This window comes from Physella acuta, unplaced genomic scaffold, assembly GCF_028476545.2.
Source record: "Physella acuta isolate Inbredline_101_S28 unplaced genomic scaffold, ASM2847654v3 ptg000369l, whole genome shotgun sequence".
In the NCBI taxonomy this organism is placed as follows: Eukaryota; Metazoa; Mollusca; class Gastropoda; family Physidae; genus Physella; species Physella acuta.
This window is the reverse complement of record NW_026731888.1, coordinates 286,569-299,540: the sequence shown is the minus strand read 5'-3', so window position 1 is coordinate 299,540 and position 12,972 is coordinate 286,569. Positions and strand designations below refer to the sequence as shown.

General features: G+C 34.5%; 1 protein-coding gene across 2 annotated transcripts; it reads left to right on the top strand.

The window, feature by feature from the left end:
* The first annotated feature begins 1,256 nt into the window (after positions 1-1,256).
* Positions 1,257-10,038, top strand: LOC131941689 (RISC-loading complex subunit tarbp2). Of its 2 annotated transcripts, none has more exons than XM_059301105.1 (7): positions 1,257-1,359; positions 5,407-5,572; positions 5,710-5,815; positions 6,427-6,584; positions 6,709-6,842; positions 7,921-8,167; positions 8,388-10,038. In XM_059301105.1, exons 2-7 carry the CDS (start codon positions 5,407-5,409, stop codon positions 8,519-8,521), a joined length of 945 nt encoding a protein of 314 aa, XP_059157088.1. In that variant the 5' UTR covers positions 1,257-1,359; the 3' UTR covers positions 8,522-10,038. The 2 variants fall into 2 exon arrangements, with proteins under 2 accessions (XP_059157088.1, XP_059157087.1); XM_059301104.1 differs by having other exon boundaries at positions 1,275-1,408.
* The last annotated feature ends 2,934 nt before the right edge of the window (positions 10,039-12,972 follow it).

Sequence of the window (12,972 nt, the reverse complement as noted above, 5' to 3'; positions counted from 1 at the left end):
ACCATTAGTTGGTTTGGTTTGTTTTTCGAATTTAAATAAGGCAAAATCTCTCCCCCCCCCCCCCCCCTCTCCTCCACACTTTCCCATGACTGAGCTCCTTTATTGACGACCACCATTAGTTGGTTTGGTGTTTTTTTCGAATACTTTTTTACTTATGACAGTATTTATACTCTATGCTAAATATACTGTAGGCCTATGCATTAAAAAAACAAGTAATTAAAAAAAGTCTAGTGACAATTTTAGTGCAATTTCCTTGTGTTATCTAAAAATAGCTCTGTCGTAGCGTAAATCAAGAGCAGGGCTAGTAAAACCATTGGTTAGTTATTAAAACGTTTTTTATTAAAAAAAAATTCAGTATTTTACATGTTTTATTTACAATAGAGTAACATGACTAAAAACCATTGCGCGCCCAGCTACCGAACGTGACGTCGCAGCCATTGAACGTGATCGCGCAGCTATTGAACGTGATGACGCATGTGGTGTGGTTGCATAAAATGCCTACTAATTCGGTCCAAATTTTAATTAATTCAAAAAAATTTTTGTGACCGAACGAAATGATATTTTTGAAAACTTTCTTCGGCAATATTGTTCTAAATTATGGCCGGAATCGATTGGTACATGTTTCAAGTCGCTAAGTGGTCTGGTTGCTGAGATATGGGCCAAAAACTGCATTTTTTCGAGGTTTTTTGGCTTTTCCGGGAAATTCATGAAAGAAACCCGGAATTTTTATGGCCTATGCTCATCCTCGTAACTTGCTTAACATAATCGCTTTTGGAACTAGTCATCGATATTGCTTCGTTGAGGAGGGACTGAGATACGACTTAAAGCTGCGGACACACATTCATACATTCATACATCCATCCATCCATCCATTCATCCATCCAGAAATGACGGGTTAATAAACGCAATTCTCCAGAATGGAAATTGCGCTAAAAAGTTTATTCAGAGTGGAGAATATGACCAATGAGGGCTTATTTAGGGGTCACATACTAATATATTCCCAAGTCAATATGTTCCTGTTTAAGTTTTATACATAGAAAAGAAAATACCAATTTGGCGTTTAAATTATTTTAGTTAAATATATCTATATATCTATGCACATATATTTACAATGATGATAATAATACATTATTATAATTACTTTGTATAAATCTACTTATAGTAAACATACTGTAACATAAAATAACAATAACTATCCCATAAAAGGATTTTGCTTTGTTTACTTTCTTTTGGCTTGGCAACAGGTAAACACAAAAAAAACAGTCGCTTCCCTTAGTATATTTTCTGCACAGCCTTGATTATCTGAAATTAAGCCGGTTTGCCAAAAATTAGATTTCAAAGAAGACCATCCTATTTAAAGTAATAATTCTTATGTGAATTATTAAAGATATCTACGACATAATCAGATGTAATAATACTATCACTGTTACTGTTTTTGAATGGCCCACTAAGATCCATAACAGTTCCTTTTTAAAAATAGTCCCAAAACTACTAGATCTAACTTAACTATTAACTAAATCTAGAAAAAAGTAGAATCTTTCTCTTTTTAATTTTAACTAGAGAATCTAGCTAGATCTATCTTATTCTCATCTCTACTAATCTAGATGTACAGTTTAGTAGGCCAACGGGAATTTTGTGATGAGGGGGGGGGGGGGTTCATCACACTTTTGCATGATAAAAAAGGGTGTGGGGAAATTGCGAAATGGCGAGGCGGGAAAATGCGAGAAGGGCGCGAAAACGGTCGGTCACGTGACTTTTTTGTCTCGCATTTTACCACAAGCCGATACTTACGCTGGGTGGTGTTGAAATGCGAAGATTTCTGCGAAAAATTTACCGCACCTGATTTTCAGTGGTATTTGGTCCAGACTTCAAAGACGTTTCGTTTACATTGTTAAAACTTCCGATTTTTCCGTCGCTAGACATACTGATGATTTGTCAACTCCCCCCATCTTTTGTGTCGACTTAGAATACCACCTTGTTCGAAACCGACGGAAATACCGCCGACGATAGATCAACTTCTGTCTTTTGTGTGGAACGCCGAGGCCGCCTGATTTACCGTCTTTGGAGATCGCCGTGCCCGGATCCGCTGCCGCCGCAAACATATTTTCTATTGTTGCATAGAAATTGTGTATTATAGCCGATTTTATTTCTAGCTTTTTTTACCATATAAATCTAAGCACAAGGAAATGCCTACATCATTTGGATACAACAAAATAAAATGACGTCACCGATATTATCAGTTGGTCGTGCTATGTCGAAAGCTATGGGCCTACTTCAAATATTTTTAAAACCAAGTTGAACTTGTCTGAATTTTTTTGGTTTTGGTGGTGGTGTTATTTGGGGTCTTCCATAAATTAAGTCACACTCGTAGGGGGGGGGGGGGGTGGTCTGTAATTTTATGACGGTGTGTGATGAGGGGGGGGAGTTAGATGTGAAGTCACACTATAAAAAAGCAATGTTAGAAAAAGAATTTTAGACGTTTTTTCGCGTTTTAGTTTTAGAAAACTGTTTTAATACATTGTAATAGGAATTGATTAAAATACTCTATTTTGACCGAAATTAGACAAGATTTTGGGAAAATATCGATGTTTTAAAAAAACTCAACTGCTGGTGACAACAAAGAGCAAGACATTGCCAAAATTACAGAAATGATAAAAAATACAAATTATAAAAAACGGAAAACAGATGTTGAGCGTGCGGATGATGATGATGAGAACATGGGTGCCAGTGTTGTTTGTGGGATGAACGAGGAGGTCAACTGTGATGAGAATGTGAAATGTTGTGAATGTGGATTGGAAGAAGTAGCAAAAGAAAAATGTACAAATGGGAGTCTAATATACTAGGTTGGGTGTACTATGTGTGAAATATGGTGTCACGAGGTGTGTTTGAGGACTGTTTCAGAAGATTTTGTTTGTAAATTTTGTTTGTAATTAAAATTACTTAATAAAAAATAAATTGCACTTTTTAGAAATGTTTATACTTTTACACTTTTTGCAAGTACAACAATCCATGAATAGGCCTACATGTTACAGAATATACCAATTCACAATGACCCCGCTCACGTTTGTATAAACATGAGCGGGCTAGATTTTTAAAATTAATGCCGACTGAGACGGGATTTTCCTCTCGCTAACAAGAGCGGGCGATGACAGTAGCACAGCAACGATGTTAGGATTTTTAAATAGATAGATCTAGATATAGATCTATCTATCTTCTTAGTATCTAGATAAAAAATAACAACATACAACACTCGTGTTAAAGGGTATGGCTAAATGCTTGTTTATTTTAAAACAAACAAAAAATAATTTAAACAAATAAAGATGAAAAAAAAAGGACAAAATTTTTTCGCAAAAAATGTCTCGCTATTTACCCTTAATTCCGCAGGTATGTCTCGCATTACCTTCTCGCATTTTCCCGCCTCGCCATTTCGCTTTTCGCGTCTCGCAATTTCCCCACACCCCGATAAAAAAAGCAATGTTAGAAAACGAATTTTAGATGTTATTTCGAGTTTTAGAAAACTGTTTTAATAAATTGTAATAGGAATTGATTAGAATACTCTATTTTGACAGAGTTCAGACAAGATTTTAGAAAAATATCGATGTTTTAAAAAAAATTCAACTGCAATTTTGAGGAGGGTTGTAGGCTGAGGTGTGACGTCATTTTAGGGTGGGGTGTCTGGCTTTTTGTGACAACGTGTGACGGAGGGGGGGAGGTAAAAATCGTCAAAAAAGCGTTACTTCATTTATGGATGACCCCTTATAGAATTGAATAGATCCTAGGGTAAAACTCCATTTTAGCATAATTTATTTGCTGCTTCACTTTCACCTTCGGTTGAGCGTAATTTATTATAAACACAACTGAAACACACAAAAACGTTAGGAAATCACTCGGCCTATTTTATGAATTTTTGGTTTAGTTTTTTAAATTATATTTGTCAAAACTTAAGAAAAATCCAAAATTTGGAATATTGAAAATGAATGTGTACTATTTTTTTCTAGATCTAGATTTAACTTTTTTTTTCTTGAAAATGTGTTCGTGTCAGTTAAGATTTTCATGGCAATGGGTAAAGTAGAAATTCATAATTGCAAGCCATGATACTATAAATTAACTTACATGAACTCACATTATCACAATGACCCTAAGCTATGACGTATCATGTATGCTGATAATTAAAGTCCATGTGAACTCACGGTAAACCCTTGACCATGCAGGGATAGCAGTAAGCTTAGAGCATATGTCAAAGCATAAACATTTCAGAATTTTTATACCAGAATATACCAGTGAGTGTCTGATAATAGAATCTTCTTTTAAAAAGGGGTGTTAGGTTACTTGTAGTTAACTAAATACACACATGGCTGGCTAATTTCAATCAATGCTAACCCTGTCCCCAACCCTAGTCCTACCATACGCCTAACCTTAATTTCTAACAATAAAATTAGTTGAGATTACTATACTACTAACAACCAAACATGGAAGAGTCTAGACTCTATTATCGGACATCAGTATCTAAATAATCCAAAAACAGTACTTGGGGTCACTGGGAGTTCATAAAGAGATTAAAGCATACGTCCTTAAATTGATAGTATGTCACTCATTCTTCCATTAAGCCTTAATGGCTTAACCAAGCAGTAAGAAAACTTTACTTGGGATCACTGAGTCAACATAAGCTTTGGTTTATAATGCCTACTGTACTACCACTCATAGTGTTTTTTAAACTGGACTCTAGAAATGTAACCTACCTTACTTTTATATCTTTTATAGAACCGCAAAATTTTACAATAAACCGATTGTTTCGGGTGAAAATATCATTTAATATGCAGGCCTAACTAAAAACTATTCAAAGAAAATTTCGGACAGATATAAAATTTAATAAATTACATTTAAATGAACAGAATAAGAGAAAAAATAATTACATTTTACTTAAGCTTAAAGTAACACATTTAAATATTAAATATTTTAGGCCCTAATTCGGGTTGTTTTGAACTACGTGATATTTAAAGTCAATATAATCGATTAATTAAATGAAATGTGATTGAGGCTAGCTGCTACATTGATAATACAACAACTTAAACTTAAAGTGTTTAAAAATCAAAGTCCGCATCAAAGTTGATTTATTGTAAATCATAGGCACATTGGAATTCGGGTGCAGATATCAGCGCTATTTACCCCCACTATTTACAACTATTATACCTTCTAATCGGTTGGGATCAAATGTGAGACAAAATGTCACATGACAGACTGTTTTGCACCCTTCTCGTCAATTTACCACCTCGCCGTTTCACGTCTCACAAATTATGGATACTTGGTTTTCTCTAAATATTGTAACATTTTTATATCAAAGATCGAATAACTTTAAACTTATGTTGTCTGATAATCTTCTGTATACAACTTGTTCTTTTTTAACAGATGACTGTACCACCTGGTAAAACTCCCATAAGTTATTTGCAAGAATATGCAACAAAACATGCTATAACCCCACAGTATGATCTAATTGCTAATGAAGGTGCTGTTCATGAACCAACATTCATAATGAGAGTTACAGTAGGGGAGAATGCTGTGGCCACTGGAAAAGGTTAAAAATCAGTTTTTTTAGATTATTGAAAATTCCAAAACACTTAAAATCCAATTATATTAGAGTATCTAGAGTTGGTATTAACATGAAATAATGTAAAATATATATTTTCTTTAGTGTAATCTTTATTACTGTAGGTTCCAGTAAAAAAAAGGCTAAACATGCTGCTGCACAGAATGCTTTGAACATACTCCTAGGTGTAACACCAAATGTCCAGGTTGAGGTAAAGGAAGAAGTAGAAGTGTAAGTTCACATTATTTTTAAGTATTTCAAAATTGTTAATGAAGCCTTTAGATACAGATGTAATTTGCTGTCCTAAAAAATGTAATGCCCCTGAACCTTTTGACAAACCAGCTACAGCTAATTTCTCAAAACTCAATGCTAAAGTGAAAAAAATTTACATTAAAATAAACTTTTATCTACAACCAACATACATTTTTTATTGTACAAGTTTCAACATATTTAATAAAATATAAATGAGGCTTTTATTGTTATTATCTTTATATGTAGTGGTTTATATGCATCCAAAAAATAGGTTTCAATGGGAAACTGGGTCATTAAATGTATTAATTAAAAATTAATATTGACATAATATTCATAAGGTTGCTGATAATAAATATATAGTCAACATGATCTGCTGGAAAGTTTTCTTTCTATTAATTTATATTTAAAAGTTAACTTATTTTTTGTAAGTAATTTTCAAAGAACAAGATTGAGTTAGATAAATTAAAACTGATGGTACAGCTAATAGTTTTTTTTCTGTTAATTTATCTTATTAATAGTTGATTGTTACTTATTTTAAAATGCATATAAGTATTAATGCATAATGGATATTTACTTTGCTTTAATCAAAGTGTAGATGAAGAGGTTGGAAACCCAATAGGAGAACTTCAGGAGTTTACACAAAAAAAACTTCTTAAACCTCCAATTTATGAATTTATAACAGAACAAGGTCCTCCTCATGCAAAAGAATTTATTTGCAATATCAAACTTGGAAAATTTACTGACAAAGGTATTCTTTCAATATGACTACCTAAGTTACAGTTAATATCAAGTCATTGTTCCAGCAGGAGAAATTTAGAATCTTAATTTTAATTCAAACAAAATAAAAAAAAAACTATAAATCTATTTCTTAGGAACAGGGCGTTCCAAAAAAACTGCCAAACGCACAGCTGCAGCCAATATGTTGGCTCAGTTAAAAGCTATCTCACAAGACAAAGAAGCAGAAAAAGCACTTGAAGATTCAGATGAAGATGAAGAGATACCTTTGGTATGTCTTTTATACTTTTTATTTTTACTTTCTCGTATACGAAGTATACAGAAATTATTGTAATCGTGCAAAAAAAACAAATTGAAGATTGTTACAAATCTCGACATTTTACATCTCCCTGATTAGGAAAAACATAGTTTTGCAATCTTGTTCGTATGTCTCTGTGCATGTGTGTGTCTGTGAACACGATAACTTGAGTACCGTTACAGTTAGGTTGATGAAATTTCATATTTAAGTATTATATCAAATTTGTAGTTCAGTATCAACTTTTCAGCGATTTCCAATAGCCGGAAGTGGAACTTTTTCTACTTTCAATTTTTCAAAAGCCTATAACTTGAGTACTATTTCAGATAGATAAAGAGAAATTTCACATGTAAGTAAAAGATCTAATTCTCTGCGTTCTGTCAAATTTTGAGTAATTTCCGTTGAAGGAAGTAGTAATTTATGCTATTTCTGATTTCTCAAAACACACATGTGAATTTATAAACTACTAATAATATTCCGCACTATTATACACATTTTGCTTGGGGTTCACTTGGTGCTCAATTCTTTTTTCTACGAGATTCTATTTTAAAAAGTTTAAGTAATTAAAAATCATGTCTATATCCCGAGTTGCCATCCCCCGTTATATATTATTATGAATATTTAAGAAAGTTTAGGGGAAACCACTTCCGGTTTATTTGTTGTGTCTATCATGCTCATTTCTGTCCGATATAGCTTTGAAGATATAAAAAAACATTATATTATGGTACAGAAAATAGCTTCGTTGCATTATTTGTGTACAGTGCATAGAAAAAAATCATTTATACACTAATCCAAAGAATAGTTTTTGGACACCCCATCTCTATATATTGGACAGCTTCTCTTTTATGTTTTTTGAAAATCAAATTTAGAATAGGCCTACTTATTAAAACTTATGATTCTTGATTTATATGATATTAAATTATAGATTTAATAAATTTCTTTCAACCACAAGAATGATCACAGTTCTTTGGCATTATTTTGTCTCTGTTTTTAAATATTTTTTTACATTGCAAATTTAGTATTAAAAAAAATAAGGTGTAAATTTTTTGTTCAGGGCTTTGAAAAATCTACTTTTACTGGATTGAAGCAATCTAAAGGCAAGGCTAAGACTGTTAATCCTCAGTCTGCACTGGAAATTCAGCGCTTCTATGATAAAGTCATGGTAGCTGGGGGAAAGCAAGCCAGAGGACAAGGGCAGTCATTGACACCGCCTACAAATTATTGCCAGATGCTTCAGGAGATTGCTGAAGTCCAAAGATTTGAAGTGCAATATTTTGACATAAAAGATGACAGTTCTATGGGTAGGAGAACTTTAAGAACTTAACACTATGTCCAGTTACTTAGTAAATCTTAGTGTGTGGAAAATTTGCAAAAATAAGCTCATTAATTCAACAATTAAAAACCCTCTGGAGCATTAAAGTTGTAGTGTGAGGTCTATCTCCAGGTCTATTACAGCTCATTATTCAGTCTGTATCATTTGAAAATTGTGTAAAACTAAAGAAATTTAAATCTTTGTTCTAGGTATGAATCAGTGTCTGGTCCAGTTGTCTACTTCACCAGTTGCAGTATGTCAGGGTACAGGGCCAATTATGGATGAGGCCCATGCTAATGCTGCTCACAATGCCCTTCAGTACCTACGCATCATGATTAAGTAACCTTAGTGCCCAGGAAATGTCATAGCCTTACACTGACCAAGTAGATGCAATATTGACTATCCAACAGAGTATAAGATACAGAACAAATGTTTATTAACTTTAACGGCTGAAATATAATTTTTTATTAAAAATCAAACGTTAGGAAATTAATTGTTTAATTTGTTATATTTTAAAAAACATTTTGTTTTATTTTAAGTTTTTTACTTGAAATATAACAAAACTTTTTTGCACTAATTAAGATTCTTTAGCATTGAAGCCAATTTTTTTTTTAATTGATCAACCGTTTCATCATTTTAGTAATGAATTGGTTTTTTAAGTTTGGTCTTTAGTTAAAATATGGAATGGAAATATAAGTGGTCATTGTGATGTGTTAAGGTTTAACTAGAAAACTGTCAAATACTCTGATGTTCACTAGTTGGTTTTTAGTGTGAGGCTATGTGATATCCTGGGAATGTGCCAGGCTTTGTGAAAGAATGAGGAGTGACTATGTGTTGTTTTGTGTCAAGTTTTTTTTCAAAGATCTTTCTCAGTGAGCATTTATGTTATTGATATTAATTTGTATATGTATGAGGAGTAAATCAAATTTTTGTTTTGCTTTCTTTTAAGAAATGTGAAATGTTGTCATATTATATATTACCTACTACTTTATTTGTCCATATATTATCACCATCAATTCACATTTCACTACTTTTATAATGATTTGACAATACTGTAAACACTTCCATTACAGAAGTGTATTTTTTCCAGTGCTGAGTGTGATATGTCTGGATAATTCTTTCATGTTTTGAATTTCATTATGTTCCAGTCTAAGTCCCCAGTAGTTAATAGTTCCTGTAAGAAACTAATAGTAAATGTGTGTCAGATAAAAATGTTCAGTATTTATTTTGGTAAAACTTAGACATGAACATACTGAAATAACTGCATAGAGGGGATAAAACAGCTATGGCTGTTATCATTTTTAAGAAAAATGTCATTTTAGTGACACGCAAATTAATATTATAACTTTTTTTATACTGTATGCCTTTTTTATCACATTGTACCATCATGGGAGAAGAAACCTTACAACTATTACCTTTTTATTAGCAGTAAAGTTCCTTTTGCTGTGACATTTGCATGCTTTTTTTTTTTGTTTTTTTTTTCATGTCCAAGTCAATCTTCACCCAACATTCAAAAGTAGATTGTGGAAACATTACAATAATTACAATGGCTTGTAAGGGAACATTCTCAATTTTACAAAAATTCATTTACGTTGTTTACTTCAATGAATAAGGAAGAAACAATGCTAGCTGTGAGGTTAGCCTCAGTTGTTGCAAAATATGATGAGTATGTATTACTTGTATTTATGTGTTGTTTATTCTGAAATTACTGTATTTGCAAATGGTTATGTGTTTTTTTTTCTGGTAATGTAAATAGTGCATGTTTCCTTGTAAGCCACTCCTTGACTGCCAAGTTTCTGCATAACGAAAGAATAAAATCTGGTACTTCCACATGGAAAAGAAATGTTTTTGTTTAATATCATTCTTGGAATGTCATGGATATAGAAAAATATCTCATTGAAGCAATTTTCTTCTTGAATCTTCCTTGTTACAAAATATTAAAGGCAATATCTGGTAATGGTATAAGTTCTATGTAATCAAATTTTGAAAAGCATTATTCAAATTAAGTGTATATTATTACAATTTTTTTTTACTATTATCTAGAGTAATGAAGGTCTCATTTAGAAAATTGTTAAAATCTAAAGTTTGATGCTAAGCTATACTATACATCATAAATACTAGTTACTAACAAGACAATGGTTGATAAGGATGGTATTTAACTAAAGAATTGTCAATTCTGTTGTGGTGTGATCAATTCAGCATCATGAATGGCTTCTTACACAGGATATTTGAGATGATTTCAGTACATTTTAATAATGCCTTGCAAATTGATATTGAAACGGCATGTAAACAATCCTTAAATCTAAAATAGACTTAGATATTCCATAAATTACAAATCATGCAATTTAAACCACTTTTCCACAATAGTCACAAAAGGCCAAAAATTCATGTTCTAATCTTTACAAAATGAAATATATAAGAAGGTAAAATAAGAAATAGAAGTAAACTTGTAGAAACTGTCTGCAAAGAAAAAGTAGTGATATATAAAAAATGTATATATTTTGTTTGTTCATCCGATCATTACACTTTGGAAGGTTGTTAAATACATTCCAGAGGTTTGAGCCGTATATATTTTCTTTGAATATCAACTCCCAGGGCCCTTACTGACATACCTCCAAAATCTTTCAAAACAGAAGGGAAATAGGGTTCTCTGGAAAGAGGTAGTTCCTTCACGCGGCATACCCAGAGGCGTAGCGGGGGGGGGGGGGGGGGGCGGGGAGACATATGTCCCAGGGCGCCGACCTAAGGGGGGGGGGGCGCCAAATTGAAAGTTTGAGGGGGGCGCAAATCGAAAGTTTGTCCCCCGGGCGCCGGGAAGGGTCGCTACGCCTCTGGGCATACCACAGCTAAACGCATCGGACCAAACTATGTGAGGCGATGATGTGTTAGCATCACTGGGCGTGTGACTTTCCAGAAAAGGTCATCGGCCAGCGCTGATGATCCTAGATGAACGATCAAAGTGTTCGTCTGTTGATAGAAGGGACGTAACCAGGGTTAGATATTTTATGAAAATATTAATTGAGTTATTCTCCTTGGTCCGTTTTGTATTAATACACTCTTGCACAAAGGATTCTGATTGTATAAACGGTGCTCTGACAGTTGTGTGGATTGGGTGCCATAATTTTTTTACAGCGGCTAGGTTCGCTGATCGGGGGTCTTACACAGGGGTACTACTTCAATCAACGATAGGCTCCCCTTAGTGCACCATAGCGCCGACGTGAGGGATAGGGTGGGTTACTACATTCGATGACCAAACTGAAATAGGACGGTGAGCGACACCCCTCATGTCGACCTTTTTTCCTGTCTGCTTTTTGTAGATGTCCGTCTTTCGTCCGGATCCAACATTTACGGCAGGGTGGCCAGGAGAAATTTAATCCGGTATTGACTATGAGAGAGCTGAAAGGTGATAAAAATTTCAACACCGAAAGACTTATTTTCTTTGCTGAAGTTCCGTGGTACGAACAGTTACGTCTCTGGCAGAGTTTCTTCCCGAACGAAATGAAATTTATATAATTTATATAGAAAATATATACTTTTAACAGTGTCCGCCCCCCCCCCCCCCGAAGAAAGTCTACCGCCCCCCCCCCCCCCCCCCGAAAATTTCAAGTGCCTGCCCCCCCCCCCCCCCCCCGGAGAAAAAAGTCTGGAAGAAACACTGGTCTCTGGCGGGGTACAGATTGCACCTGTTGACAACAAATGGTTAAGAAATCCAATTTTATACAGTAAGTATAATCTGTGCATTTTGATTTATAACTAGTTAGAGTTAAATACATTTTAAAGCTCCATACTATAAGTTACCGCACCCGACCTAGTGACGTTACTGGATAAAAATATAATTTCTCGAGATATCTGCAAAATAATCGACATAAAGCCAGCAGACTATGGTCATATATGTGTTAATCTAATGCAGTGGCGTAGCAAGGTCGGGTGTCACCCGGTGCGGCACTTAATGGTGTCACCCCCCCCCCCCCCCCCCCAGAGGCGTAGCGACCCTTCCCGGGGACAAACTTTCAATTTTCGATTTGCAACCCCCCTCAAACTTTCGATTTGCAACCCCCCACATCTCAAACTTTCGATTTGCAGCCCATCCCCCTCAAACTTTCGATTTGCAACCCCCCCCCCCTCCCTTCAAAATTTCGATTTGCACCTCTTAAAAGACTATTTAACACTCGAATTAAGTGAAATTATCATTTTTCTCTATATATTTTGCTATTTTTTGCCTTGGTGTCACCCCCCTAAATGGTGTCACCCGGTGCGGTCCGCCCCCCCCCCCCTCGCTACGCCTCTGATCTAATGAAATCCTTTCATACAGTTAACACATTCAAAACCGTGACGTAAAAAATGTGACTTGTTAACCTACCCAGCGTGACACGTGATACTTTGAAAATTCTAATTTGACTAACTTTAAAGCTGGATAAGAACAAATCGTGTGCTTCATTTTACCATTAAAACTTAAAGATGGAAAGATCTAGCAATATTTCGAATTGTAATTAAGTGATCAAAATGTGGCTGGTCCTGTGACTTTTAGTCCAATCTTCCCCTACACCCCAGACGTCGCCCCGCCTCTGGTGCAGTGACTGAGGCTATCAACCAAACCTGCTCCAAAAAGTTTCCATTTTCGGTTTGGTGTCACCCATCCTCTACTATTTTATTATTCTTACTAGATAAAACATTGTTTGACGGTAATTTTTTAAAAATTTCATCGTGGTGTCATCCCGAAATGGAGTCACATTTTGAACACCTACCATGAACATTTTCATAATACGTCACTGTAGGCCCATATTTGTGTAGTAA